This window comes from Rana temporaria, chromosome 4 (assembly GCF_905171775.1).
Source record: "Rana temporaria chromosome 4, aRanTem1.1, whole genome shotgun sequence".
NCBI classification, from domain to species: domain Eukaryota; kingdom Metazoa; phylum Chordata; class Amphibia; order Anura; family Ranidae; genus Rana; species Rana temporaria.
The window spans coordinates 355,335,346-355,350,832 of NC_053492.1; the positions used below are offsets into that span (position 1 = coordinate 355,335,346).

Genomic DNA, 15,487 nt, shown 5'->3' on the forward strand with positions numbered 1-15,487 from the left:
CACCTTTAAAAGTTATGAGAGCATAAAAAGAAGGCTCTTTGTATCCTACCTTGACAAGCTCCCCCCTAAAGGTGCACAGTAACCTCCTTTGATTTTGGTCAAATGACCCTCAGTGGGTCTAGAGAGCCAACAGCATTATAAAACATAAAATAAAGAGGGGTCCATAGATTGTAGCACATCTTTCAGAATGTTAGTCTGGCACATTCTTCAGTCATACCCTTCTTATAAGCAATCTTTTTTAAGTGTGACACTAGAGACTTCATGTGACTACTGAATCACTAGAAGTCTGAGAGACAAAATGTGAAGCAGCCACAAAGGAGACCTTGTTCTAATGAATGAAAGAGTACAACCAGCGCTCCAGAGCTGTGACTTACAAGGATATGGGCTTTGTATGTGTAAGTGTCGTCTCTCTTCTTTGTGATGAGGAGAAGTCTGTCAAACAGAAACAAAGTGCGCTCGTTCTTGGCTCGTTGAAAGCGAAATGTTCCCTCTAAGACTAACTCCCCATAACTTGTCAAGTCTGGCCCTTCCCAATTCGTCAGTAGGCTCTGAATCTCCTGTAAGTGAAACACAATAGAAATGTCACTTGGGGTAGTTAACTAGAACAGATGGTGTACAGATATACAGTATAGGCTACAGAAAAATCTCCAGTGACAAGTAATAAAAGTGGATATGCAACACAGTTTCCAAGCAAGTAAAATATTTTGTAATATTCGTCAATTGGATACCTTTTTAACCTTAAGGTGTTTTAGTTTTGAAGTAAATATAGTTATAGCATTATGAATTAAACACAGATTTATATTAATATAAGAGTAGATGAAAAATTACTAATCAGCACAATAAAACCTGTTCAGAAGCAAATGTTGCCATGTTTTGCCAGTTTTTAACAACTGACCACCTTTCAAGTAGCAAACAAATAATAAAAAACAAAACGAATAATGGTTACACAAAAAAAAAAATTCACAGGATTTACATATTTGAAAATGTTGTTGGGAGAGCGAGGCTCATATTAATTTGCATCAGCTTTCATCTTTTGACCATGGAAATCGTCCCAATAAGGGTTGAAGTAATTTTTAAGACCAATGTAGATCATAAAAAAAAATGTAATAGGCTCCTCTGTACACACTTGGTATTCTCACATTGAAGACATCCATTCACATGAATGGACGGATATACATTAGTTGGTAGGAAAGAAATCTGCACACCAAAATCATGAAGCTTTGGGGGCTATGCATAGTTGCTTTTCTGCCAAATGTGGAAAACTCCATCAACGTAAAATGATTGCTTAAGCAAACTTCTTTTGCCTTTGATATATTGGTATTGTTCCCCCCCCCCCTACTATTTAATTACCCCCTTTTTACAGTCTCACCTGTTTTTTTTTTTTTTTTTTTAATAATTAAAAAATTACCAAACCAAAGAAACTTGTAAGTAGAAAATTACTTCTAGGGAAGCCCTGCACATCCTCATCAACCCTGACAAAAAATAAATAAATCAGTGTCCTCTATAAACACAGACTAGGTTTGTCTAGGTAAAGGCCAAAAAGGACAATCACAGCAATGCTCTCCACTCCAACTACTATGAAAAGTTTATTTGGCCTAAATCCCTCCCACCCACCCCTTGGTAGGACCTATGTGGACAAGCGGCTTTATCATTGTTCTAACCGAGAAAATTCAAATCTAGCCTGATCAAGAACACACCCCACTTTCACTAAAAGACCTACAGCAGTGGTTCTCAACCTCAGCCCTGAAGTCCCCCACGGTCCATGTTTTGGGAACTTGCCTTAATTAAAATAGCTCTAATCGATACCAGGTCATCGATATGCATTTAAAGCAGCTGTGCAAAGTAAAGGAAAACCTTAAAACATTGGCCATTGGGGGTACTTGACGACTGAGGTTGAGAACCACAGACCTACAATACATGACCTGATCAATCCCCATAAGGCCTACATGACCCAATGTTGCTTAACCCCACCACAGTCTTACTTGGCCTGGTCATTTCCCAGGAGAACCTTATGTGGCAGATCATCCGACTGCTTGCCAAGGGCAACAGCCCAAATTTCCCCATACACTTTGTAACCAACAGAAAAGCTTTTAAAACACACAGATAGACTTTTTATTCTATAAAGTTACGCTGTTTTTTTTTTACCTCTTCCTTACTGGGCCATTGTAAAATGATGCCGGCAGGAACCCTCCCTTGATCCGGGTGGATGTCATATGACGTCCTTTCTGCCCGGCAATCTAGGGCGCGCGCCCGTGGCACCGCCTGTTACCCGGCGCGCGTGCCCGGTGGCTGCCGGGCACCCGCGATTGCCGGTGATCACGGCAGGAGTGTGAATCTGTGTGTGTAAACACACAGATCCACCTCCTGTCAGAGGTGAGGAGACCGAAGCTGTGTTCCCAGTACAAAGGCACACACATTGGTCTCCTCCCCCTGTGAGTCCCCTCCCCCCTACAGTTGGAACACACTTTAGGGAACATATTATCCCCTTCAGCGCCCCCTAGTGTTAACCCCTTCCCTGCCAGTCACATTTACACTAACCAGTGCAGTTTTATAGCACTAATCGCTGTATAAATTTGAATGGTCCCAAAAACATGTCAAAAGTGTCCGATGTGTCCACCGCAATGTCACGGTCACAATAAAAATCGCAGATCGCCGCCATTACTAGTAAAAAGAAAAAAAAATGCCAGAAATCTATCCCCCATTTTGTAGACACTATAACTTTTGCGAAAACCAATCAATATACGCTTATTGCGATTTTTATTGCCAAAAATATGTAGAAGAATACATATTAGTCTAAACTGAAAAAAAAAGGTTTTAAAAAAAAAAAAAAAATTGTGGTATTTAATAAATCAAAAATTAAAAAATATTGTACTTTTTTTGTTAAATTGTCGCTCTTCTTTTGTTTATAGCGCAAAAAAAAACAAAAACGCAGAGATGATCAAATACCAAACGAAAGCTCTATTTGTGGGGGAAAAAAACAAAGATTTAATTCGGGTACAGTGTTGCATGACCGCGCAATTGCCATTCAAAATTCAACAGCGCTGAAAACTAAAAATTGGTCTGTGCAGGAAGGGGGTGAAAATGCCCTGTATGGGAGGGGTTAAACAATGCAATTTACTATTTTTTGTTTTAAATGTTACTATTGCAAATTATTGGTCAAGTGTTAAAGCTCTGTTCAATGATTTTATACTTTTACACAATGTTAAAGTGAAAAATCCTATATTTAAGCAGGGCATAGTTATTATATTGCCTTCTATACAAAAACCTTAGATATCACAGTATTGTCAGGAAGCAAGTGTGAAAATCTTTAAACAGAAAATAAGCAGTGCTGATTAAACTATGCTGATATATTCAGCTCTAATAAAAATCAACATCATGCAGAGTATTTGTAACACATGAACTGTGCAGCTGCCCAAACACAGGGGGGAAACATGTGTGTCTGACCTCTATTATTTCATGTAGAAGCTAGAAAATGCTAATTGCAGGGTCGGCTCAGGCCAAGCCTGAATAATTACAGACACTGATAAGTGTAGGAAAATTATTACAAAAGACTTTTATTATAGTTTTTCCATCTTACAATATTTGGGCTCATTAAAAGTGAAAGCACACCAAGTAATCACTTAAGTTACCATTTTTCTTATTCCTACCGATTTGACACCTCTTGTCTCTAAAAGTTTGTTCTAGTGTTTCCAGTTAGGGGAATTTTTTTTCTTTTTACGAAATTAGGTCTTTTTTATTTTTTCCTCCATGTGAACATACGTCCCTTCTTCCTTTTTCCTGTTCTAATATTGCACAGATTAGAGTCATTCAGATCACTACGTTATAATGCATGTGTCAATTTCTAGTCAGCTTAGCGCTCATTGAATTGCATTGCCCGAAATAATATTCAGTAAGGCAAACAGCTTTGTGTATTAAACCGGTTGGCTCTTAATCACATTATGTGGCGTTTTTGAAGAAAAACACCAATCTAAAATAAATGTATTGACTTATAAATGGTCCAGCATATACGCTTTCTAGGTTGTGCCTCTAAAAGTGAAGCCTCTTGTTGGTGGCCACTCCTCCTAAGCAAGCGATAGCTGAGCAGAACTGAAACCAGGACATAAAACTCTGCTTGCATATTCATGTAGGAGAGCGCATCTTTGTGCGGGCGTAACGTATCCTATTTACGTTACGCCTCCGCAACTTTGACAGGCAAGTGCAGTATTCTCAAAGCAAAGTTGCGGCGGCGTAGCGTAAATAGGCCGGCGTAAGCCCGCCTAATTCAAATGTGGAAGATGTGGGCGTGTATTATGTAAATGTATGGTGACCCCACGTAAATGACGCTTTAAGCCAATGCTTTCGACGTGAACGTAAATGACGCCCAGCCCTATTCGCGAACGACTTGCGCAAACAACGTAAAACGTGAAAAATTTGACGCTGTTCCGACGTCCATACCTAACATTGGTACGCCTTATCTAGGCCTCATAGAGCAGGGGTAACTTTACGCCGGAAAAAGCCTAACGTAAATGGCGTATCTGTACTGCGTCGGCCGGGCGTACGTTCGTGAATAGGCGTATCTAGCTGATTTACATATTTCTAGGCGTAAATCAGCGTACACGCCCCTAGCGGCCAGCGTAAATATGCAGTTAAGATACGCCGGCTTAGGAGACTTACGCTGGTCGTATCTTAGAGAAATTTTGGCGTATCTGATTCTTTGAATCAGGCGCCAAGATACGACGCCTCAGACTCAGAGATACGACGACGTATCTGGAGATATGTGAATCCAGGCCTCTGTGTTTAAAATAATTAAATTTGATGTAGTGGATTGGTGGGGCACAGAAACAACAGGAGCTGTGCATGGAGGGGACAGAAGAGACAGACCTTTTTTTGACCATGGGGCACTTACAACATGGATGGTTAGGGGTGGAGGTAAAAAAAAAAAAAAAAAAAAGACTGATTGTTGGCCATGGAACATTAGGAGAGGCTGAGAAGACATAATAGTAGCTAGTAGTGATACCACCACCCTATGGTTAATAATACTCCCAAAATGATAAACCAATGGTGTAAAAAATCACATAAAGTGAATTATAATAAAAAATAACCTCAGTATTATCAATCCAAACACACTTACATTTTAAATATTAAAATGTGTTTTCTTGTGAAAAAAAAAAAATATATTAAAATGTGTGCACGAACATATGTCCATAAATGCAAGGCCTCTCAACCCTTATATTATCAGTGCATAAATAGTCGTGAGTCACCAGTGTTCTACACCTCCGTGTGCCTTATGTGCTCACCTTTGGTATTGGACACATATAATTATCATCATATAGGTCACATAAGCTTGTAGGGGAAATGGACAGGTTTATTTAAAAGGCACTTATATAGCGTCAATTTACGCAGCGCTTTACATATACATTGTACAATTACATCAGCCCCTGCCCTCAAGGAGCTTACAACCCAAGGTCCCTAGCAGGACTTTTTTTTACCTGTCCTGCTAGCGCACCACTCCAGTGTGAAAGCCCTCAGGGCTTTCACACTGGAGAAACAGCAGCAGCTGTTTAGGGTCGGTTTGCAGGCGCTATTTTTAGCGCCTGTAAACCGCTCCAGTGTGAAAGGGGTCCAATTAGCACTATAGGAGACAGTGTTGTTAGCGCATCGGGTTTTCAACATTATTTGTTATACATCATCGGGAGCAGTGCAGACAGTGAGGGGAGACCTGCAGAAACACAGGCCCGGATTCAGAAACGAGATATGACGGTGTATCTCCTGATACACCGTCGTATCTCCTGATACACCGTCGTATCTCCTGATACACCGTCGTATCTCTGAGTGCGGGCGGTCGTATCTATGCGCCCGATTCAGAGAATCAGTTACGCATAGATTTCCCTAAGATCCGACTGGCGCAAGTGTCTTACACCGTCGTATCTTAGGCTGCATATTTACGTTGGCCGCTAGGTGGCGCTTCTGTATAGTTACACAAGGAATATGCTAATGAGGTATTTACACTGATTCAGAAACGTACGTCCCGTCGTTTACATTAGGCTTTTTACGGCGTATAGTTACAAACCCTGCTATATGAGGCGTAGCTAATGTTAAGTATGGCCGTCGTTCCCGCGCTGAGTTTTGAAAAATGTTTACGTCGTTTGCGTAAGTCGTTCGTGAATAGGGCTGTACGTCATTTACGTTCACGTCGAATCCAATACGTCCTTGCGGCGTACTTTGGAGCAATGCACACTGGGATATTTCACGGACGGCGCATGCGCAGTTAAAAAAAAGTCAAAAACGTGGGGTCATCTGAAATTTAAGTAAAACACGCCCACAACATCCCTATTTGAATTAGGCGGGCTTACGCCACCACACATACGTTACGCCGCCTTAACTAAGGGCGCAAGTTCTTTCTGCATACCGAACTTGTGCCCAAAGTTACAGCGACGCAACGTATCTGAGATACGTTACGCCAGCAGATAGATAGACGAATCTATCTGAATCCGGCCCACAGAGGGTAGAGCTTCTGAAGAATCCACAAGAAGGAAAGAGGGACCAGAGAACATGGGTAGGGTGGCAGTGAGGAGTGGATAGATTAGGCTGCCAGATAATGTAGTATGGGGGAGGTGCCAGAGAATATAGTTTGGTAAAGGGAGATGGCAGAATACATAGTGAGGTACCAGAGAATGCGGAGGTAACTAAAAACCGCAATTTTAGTAATGTGAAAAATATGGGGAGAAGTACAAGAAAGTGTAGTGTAGGAGGGGAATAATTGAACTAGCAGAGAATCTAGTGCAAATGGTTGAACAGTGGGAGCTGCCAAAGAATGCCGTGTGAACAACAGGGGGAAAAGGAGAAGGGGTGCCAAAAAATATAATGTGTTTGAGGGAGCTGGGAACCAGCAGACTGTGGAGGGGGGTTCTGAGACTGTAGCTCTGACACTGAACTGGGCATTTAGAGAATGACGGGGAGATAGCAGAGAATGCAGAGTGGACATTGTAGCAAGAACAATGACACACTAATGCAGACTAGGGAAGAAATAAGACACAGCGGTGGGATTGTTGACACTTATGATAAAAAAGACTGGCTGTACCAGGATCTGGGTCCTATTGATTGCAAAACGAGAAGGAGGGGCACAACAGCATGGGCATGCGGTTACCTCTCCCTCCATATTTAACCACTTTAACCCCAGGAAGGATTTACCCACTTCATGACCAGGCCATTTTTTGCGATACAGCACTGCGTCGCTCTAACTGATAATTGCGCGGTCGTTCGACGCTGTACCCAAAACAAAATTGTCCTTTTTTCCCACAAATGGATCTTTCTTTTGGTGGTATTTGATTAAAAAAAAAATAAAAAAAAAAATGTATTCATCATTTTAGGCCGATATGTATTCTGATACACTTTTTGGGAACCAGTGACATCACAGTAATCCGTGCTAAAATTATGCACCGTTATTGTACTGACACTGGCAGGGAAGGGGTTAACATCAGGGGTGATCAAGGGTTAAATGTGTTCCCCGTTTGTTTTCAAACTGTATGGGGAACTGCATGACTGGGAAAACATGCAAATCTGTCTTCCTGCATAGCAAAAAGACAGGATCTGTGTGATCTCCGCTGTCAGAACGGAGATCTGCCTTGTTTACACAGGCAGATACCCGTTCTCTCACTACAGGGAACGATCGCGGCCAATTGGCTCCCCCGCTGGTCAATGGGAGCAGATGACATGGCTCCCCAAATCATCACGGGCTGTGGAAACTTCACACTGAACGTCATGCAACTTTGATTCTGTGCCTGTCCACTCTTCCTCTGGGACCTTGATTTCCAAATTAAATGCAAAATTTTCCAGTCAGTGATGATTTGTGGAGCCATGTCGTCTGTTGGTCCACTGTTTTTTTATCAAGTCCAAAGTCAGCACAGCCCTCTACCAGGAAATTTTAGAGCACTTCACCCTTCCCTCTGCTGACCAGCTTTATGGAGATGCTGATTTAATTTTCCATGCAGAACTTTGTCACTGCCCACACTGCCAAAAGTACCAATACCTGGTTTAATGATCATTTAATGATTGACCAGCAAATATGCCCGACCTATACCCCATATAGAATCTGTGAGGTATTGTCAAGAGGAAGATAAGACACCAGACCCAACAATGCAGACATGCTGAAGGCCCATATCCAAGCAACCTGAGCCTCCAAAACCATTTTAGCAGTTCCATAGGCTGATCGCCTCCACGCCACACCGCATTAATTCTTGCAAAAGAAGCCTCGAACAAGTATTGAGTGCATACTATATTGTACATGGACATACTTTTTTGTAAGCCAACATTTCTGTATTAAAAATCCCCTTTTTTTTTATTTGTCTTATGTAATATTCAAATTTTCCCAAGATGCTGAATTTTGGGTTTTCACTTGCTGTAAGCCATAATCATGAAAAGTAAAAGACCGACATGCTTGAAACAGATCACTCTGTGTGTAACGCTTCTAAATAAAATATATAAAAGTTACACTTTTTATAATTGAATTACTGAAATAAATACATTTTTTAATGATATTCTAATTTTATAAGATGCACCTGTATCTATAGATGAGAGATATGATTCCACTACAGAAGGTCACCCATTGAAGTGAACTTACTAGAGAATTAATTGCAACACCACTGTCTATTATTATATTAGATAATATGCTGCATTTTCCCATTTAATAATTATAAAGTGTTCTTTAAGCTGAATTCCCGGAATTTAGCCACTTTCATAATTATGCAGGCATACTATGAGTGAAGTCCAATGATGTTCATCCACCTCCTGGAATTCTCTTACTTACATCTGACAGGTATATGGAGCTTCCAGAGAAGACACTCAAGGCTCTGAGAGAAGAGAAGTACACCCCTCTGCTACCCATTCACAGAAGCCTTTGCATTTTGTTAACGAGTTCATAAAAAAGGCTTCTGTGATTGGGCAGGAGGAGGGGAGGGTAGATATAGTAGTTGTATTGGCTCTGCTGCTGAAGAAGCCGAGACCACAGGGTTCAGCATTGGAGCTCATGGTATTATAGTGATAGCAGTCTTCCGGGCACTCCACAAACCTGCTTGATGTAAAATAGGAAAAAGACCAGGTGGCGGCATGCACCTCACTGGACTTAACTCACAGTACGCCTGCACTTCTTACAAAGTGGCTGAATTCCTGAAGTTCAGCCTCAAGTCTGGAGTGCATGGATTCCACTTTTTCAACATTGCGAAAACAAACCTGTAGCCGGATGTCATGCTCATGTTTCCTTTTCATGTCATTGATGTGCCATGCAACTCGCTGCATTGTGTCTATGGCATCAAGTACAACATCATATCCATCTGTATCCTTGTCCAGGTGGTTGGATATCTCCTAATTCATGAAAGAAAATATAAACCGTTAAAACAAATGATGTTTTACAATAGTAAGCATACCACTAGACCAATTGGTCTCCGAACTACAGCTATACTGCTATGGAATTGCATTCAGACCTCTGTTAGGGTCAGGTTTTCCGTGCTGATGTAAGGGGGGTTCTGATAAGGGCTTTACTTTGTTTTACTAAAATCCTTGTTTGTTCTAAATCCTATCATGCCATTTGACAAAAGGATCCAAGTAAAAATGATTTCATTAATTCCTTATTAATTGATCTATCAAACCGATTTTATTTTTCCTAAAAAATATGACATGGCCCTGCTACTGAAAAGTTTGGAGACCCCTGTACTAGACAAGTGTTTAATTTGTACCACTTACTAAGCGCAGTCAGCCTTTTAATACATTGACAGCCAAAAGCTAATAATCCTCAACTACAAAATCCTATTACAAGACACACTAGAAGTCCAAAACAATTGTAGACTGTCCTTCAGTGACCTCTTAGCTTAAATAGAAATTCCCTGTGCAAGCTTCCAGCTGGATAAATTAAAGAACCCACAGGCAGGAAAGTATTGTCAAACCAATCCGGCTGAAATATATCCATTTCTACATGTACCAGCAAACTTTCACTGACAATCAGGGCTGCTGTTAGAAATCACGGGGGCCCCGTACAGCCTACCTGGCAGGGCCCCCCCTCAAAAATAAATATATATAAATATATATATATATATATATATATATATATATATATATATATATATATATATATATATATATATATATATATATATATATATATATATATATATATATATATATATATATATATATATATATATATATATATATATATATATATATATATATAGTTTTTCACAATAAATATACTAAAATCATTCTTAGCGGAAAAACAGATAACAGAGAAGCTGTGTGAATTAGCCCTTTTTTAAATAGTTTAACATTTTTGAACAAAAACATTTTATAATTTTTTTAAAAAAATGATTTCATTTTAAAAATTTTTACAAACTATTTTTACTTTAACAGGACAAGGAAGCTGGCAGTTGTGTCTGTGTCTCTCCTTCCAACAGCTAAAAGTCGGCGGGAGGGTTTTCAGCTGCATCCTGTAATTGCCCCTACTTCCCTCTGGTGTTTGGGCCCCCCTGTGTGCCCGGGCCCCCTACAGGAGGACTGGTGGTCCCCCTATCAGCCCTGCTGACAATCACAACCAACCTCAGTGAAAACCATTTTCAACTGTGGTGAATTTTTTTTTAGTTGATCACAGATGTTTTATTGATGTTAAAGGACAACTGTACTTTTCACTTCGCTGCTGCATCCAAGACTTTTTTTTTTTTTTAAAACATCCCCACTGGCTCTCTTCTTGCACATGGACGCCATTGCCCCCAATTCATTCCTATTGGAAACCACAGCTTTCCTCATGACTGAGGCTGTAGTGCACATATATAGAAAGAGAACCACACATTCAGGATGGTTTCTGCAGTAAGTCTATAAGGCCATAGGCAGAGCAGGACAGCAAAGATTACTGGAACAAGGCCCAAGGTAAGTGTAAAGGCCCGTACACATACACGATCTGATATTCCCTCCATCACACAATTGTTTTCGGTTTTTTTTTTATCAGATAATCTGACCATCTGTATGCTCCATCGGACAATTATCGGAAATTCCCGACAACAAATATTGGATAGCCATGCTCTCAAATTGTCCGACAACAAATGTGTTCCGTGGGATTATCCGATCGTGTGTACACAAGTCTGTCGGACTGAAATCCTAAGTACAAGCACGCATGCTCCGAACCAATGCTAACCATCAGACATTAGCAGAAGTTGCCCAAAGGGTGGTGCTAAAGAGCTAAAAAAAAAAACATAGTTTTGTGTATGTTGGCTGAAAAACTTCTGCCGTCTGTATGCAGAACAGGTTCACGGCCAATGCCCTTTGGACAAAAATCCACGGATTTGTCCGCTGGGAACCCAATCGTGTGTATGAGGCTTTAGACTCACCACACATTACAATTTGATTGAGCACTCTCTGTTAGATCTAGATTGAGTATGTAGTGCAAGGGCCGGTCTGATTTCATAGATATTAATTGGATAGTATTAAGTAGATCTAAAGTTGATTGCACAGTGATTGTATGGTACATTGTTTTATTCTTGGTGGGCTACAATCAGAGAAGTGGGATGAAATCTTTAAAATGACAGCTGAACCAAAGGTACTGTTGTCTTTTGGAGCATATCCTAACTCAAAACCGAAAATGTACATATTGCAGCTTAAGAGTCTCTAAATGTGGTGGTTGCATTATTTTTTTAGGCCCCCCCCCCCTTTATATTCACCTTTTGATCATGCCAGTAACAAACGTTTTGTTCTAGGGTGACAATACCCTTTTACTGTAGTGCAACTATTGAGGGGTAGCCTTGTCACTTCAGCCTACCCCTCTGATTTGGACTACAAGTAGCTCACCCTTTCCTCATCTTTATTACATAGAAAGGAAATGTCTTTGAAGTTTACAGAAAATAGCGCAGAATGCACATAACCTTGTTTGACATTTTAATTCAATAGACAGGAAGTTACAGGCACCCAGGATTTCTAGCAACATCAACAGGATTTTTTCTGTATTTATAGAAAACGTTCTATAGGATTGCAGCCACCACATCTAAGGACTGGTAAGCTTCAATCATTTTTAAATTGTTATTATTGGGTTTAGAAACAGTACCAGTATGTCTTTCTGTATTTCTTATTTCCATAGCCATAAACATGCACAAAGGAATTGATAAATCATACATTTTTTTTTAGAAAGCGCTTTCAGTAAAAATGTTCTGTTTGACCTTGGCTACTTTTATAATTGTCCTCTATGTTTATTGTAGCATTAGACAGCCAAGATAATATGCTTAAGGAGTCCCATAAACACAGGAATTAAAATAAAATAAAACCAAATACATTTATGTCAAACAAAGGAAGAAAGCTTTGGGCATTCCAAGATACAAAGGCTGCCTCATATAAAATATTAATAAAAGGTTAAATAGCAGCCAAAATAAACACAAAAATCAGCACAAGGGACATAAATTACAATCAGTACCTCTCCATTCATAGATCTGGTTTCATTCATAGAAGCTGTAGTATAGTCTCTATAATTGGGGGAGCTAGGCAGAAAGGGCGGGCAAATTTAGGCACTCTTGATGAAGGCCTGTGATGGCTCCCCATTATTCTATTAACCCCCACTACATGGGAAGATTGTTGCAACAGGGGTGTGGGGACATGCATTTCCCCCTGTTGGGGGGCATCGGCAGAAGGGACAGATCTCACTTACTGAAAGTTATGTTCCTTGTGCTGGTTTGCGTTTTATATTATGGCTGCACTTTTGACTTTAAATCCTTTTCTTATATGTATTCAGAATACTGCGTTTATTAGAATAATATTTGTAAGCAGAAGCTTACTGCAAATTTGAGAACTGTTCGCAATAGGTGAATATTGTATGTTTAAAGGATAAGTTCACCTTTGGGAACAGGTTCCATGTTCTACCCTTTTTTAGGGTGGAACATGGAACCTGTTCCCACTCCTGCAGCCGATCCCCCGATCTGAGCCCTCTCTGTGACAGCAGGGGGATGCTCTCCCTGTACCTGCTTTGCCCACACGGTTGCGTCATTCATTCACAAAACTCTCCTTTGCGGCTGTCGTGTTGTTGTTCTCAATGAACTATCAGGGTGCTGTTGAGTGCTCTGGTAGTTCATCGATTCGTCCTGTCTTCGTGAAACTGCCTGTCTGTACGATGTACAGGTAGATAGCTTACACTGTAGGAGTCCTGCATTTTTTTTTTTTTTTTTTTAAGCAAATTTATCCTTCAAAAGAAATTGGCAGGCAATAAGAAAAAAAAAAAATATGGAGCTCAGGTTACATCTCTTATTTGCTGCAAACATTAATTTTGTTACCTGGATAAAGAGGAGCAGTCATATTGTATATAAAAAATTAGGCCATGGAGTGACAATAAAAAGCAGTTTAGATGGTAATCTGAATGACTACACGATTTTGTACAAACTCCACTCCTTGTGTCATGTGATTATTTTAGTAAAAACTAATCATAGAACGTGCTATTGGAGGCAGCATATAAAAATAACTCTTTAAATGTACAAACCACCAAACAAGAGAATCGTATTATAGTTGATAGATTCTTCTCTACATCCCCTCATCCCACATTACTCTTACTGAATTTAGCAAACAATGTCCAGAGATGACCAGCAGAGATAAAAAAAAAAAAACACCTTTGGAGACTGTGTGTGCCCTTATCTCTTCCCCAACATTATAGTGAATGTATTATGTGGGAATCCCCTTGACTGATCTACTGCAAGCCCCAACTGCTAATTAGAGATGTGACCTCTGTTTCTTTACACAAGATCACAAATGAATGCCTAACTTTCTAGTTTCTAGTGTCCTGGGGCTTCTTCTCTCCCCCCCCCCCCTCTTTTTTCCCTTTCTTTCACACTTTCCTCTTTTCATCTCTATCCTGTAGTGTCACTATCTGATTCTATCCTAAGTTGGGATGCACAACTACGCTCCCCTGCGAATCTTACCACCTACCCGCCTAACACCCTTTGCCTCTCAATTTTTACTGGTCTTGGTCAGGAAAGCTCCTCAGCCGGCATTCGGGATGTGGCGATTGTCTCATCGTATGGAGTCATCCTCGTGGGAATGTATACCAGGTTTATCTTGGTGGAACTATACATTTCCCTTGTGTAGCTGATCTGACCGAGCCTAGGCGCGTTTTCTCTTTATACATTATTTTCCTTAAGAGTGTACACCATGTTTACCATTTTTGGATCAATGTATTTTTTATGTGCAATTGACAAACCAGTTTTCTTTTTTGTTAACCTTAAAAAAATTTTTTTAGCCTGGCTCTAGAACTGTTAATTTAGCTTTGATACTTTTTGGCTTTGTTCTCTTTTTGTACAGTGAATGAATGACAAGAGTCTGAAACCAAAAATAGTCAGTTGTTTTATGAGACTGTAAGCATTGAAATTTTCTTACTTATTAGCAGTAATAATAAGTAAACAATGACTTGTCTTAGGTCATTAAACCATAATCCAAGGTTCTCAAGACCGTGACTTTTCCTGCCGGCTACACCTAGTAATTGATCTTCAGCCAACTTGCTCCTTCTTCCGTTTCTTTATGCACCTCTTGGCACACAAATTTGTGCTGTTAATTCAGCTAGTGTCTATGCACTGTGAATACTTACATGCAGCAGCAAGTGGTACTTAAGGATCCTCTGAACAGGTTTCAAAAGGTAGGACCCTAGTGGAAGCGAGTGCTGGAGGACCTCCTGTCTTTCTCTGAAGAACTTTGCAAGGATCTTGTTTCTCATGCATTCTGTTAATACAGCCACAGACCTGCAAATATAGCACAGACTATTAATGCACAGCTCCTTTTAGTACTAATAAATAGAAAATCTAGTGCTAAAAATAGGTATCCTCTCATACCTTTTTTGGTAGAGGGTGATGTAGAAAAACTTTATATAAAACATAACACTTCCCTTTGCAGCCTCTTTTATTAAGGGTTTTGTGTTCCCCTTCACCTAGTTACCCTCACTAATTTTGTCTCATATACGTGGCTGAAGCTGGCCATACAGCGTACATTCTGGCGTATTCCCCCCACGAGAAAACACACAGTACCGTCCACCAAATGTGAAAGGGGGATTAATTTTTGCAAAGCATCATGGTGGTGCTAAGTGTACAACCCTGTTTGATTGTCTTTACAGCTTAAGGGGGACCAGCGGGCAGTAAAAGCACAGCTTACCCACTCATTTTTACTGCCCACCCTCCCAAACCTCTTAGTAATAATTTGGCCACAGGAAGATTCCAATACATGTGCAAATGTACAGTATGCCCTTGCGCATTCTCCATTGCACGTACACCCAAAAGAGATTATTTTTTTCTGAAAACTTGGATTTGGAAGGTTAATTTACGCCTTGATTTTGGAAGGCAAACCAACATATTTTTACAACAAACAAATATTGCATAAATATGACCTCATCAGTGTACTGCTTCTACATCACTGTTTAGTCACAAACAGGGGGTTGATTGGTGACCACACTGTACTGCATAACTGAAGTAAAGAAAACTGAAGTCACTGATTTGGCCATGACGTTCAG

The 15,487-nt window shown here is 40.2% G+C and overlaps 1 protein-coding gene across 8 annotated transcripts in view; it reads right to left on the reverse strand.

The window, feature by feature from the left end:
- Positions 1-15,487, reverse strand: part of PLEKHG1 (pleckstrin homology and RhoGEF domain containing G1) — a 306,586-nt gene that overhangs the window by 32,272 nt on the left and 258,827 nt on the right. For all 8 annotated transcript variants that reach the window (XM_040350857.1, XM_040350856.1, XM_040350851.1 and 5 more), the window contains 3 exons: positions 14,576-14,726; positions 9,208-9,339; positions 375-557 (listed from right to left, as the gene is read on the reverse strand). In XM_040350857.1, coding sequence (XP_040206791.1) covers positions 375-557; positions 9,208-9,339; positions 14,576-14,726 — 466 coding nt within the window. The remainder of the gene's footprint in view (positions 1-374; positions 558-9,207; positions 9,340-14,575; positions 14,727-15,487) is intronic.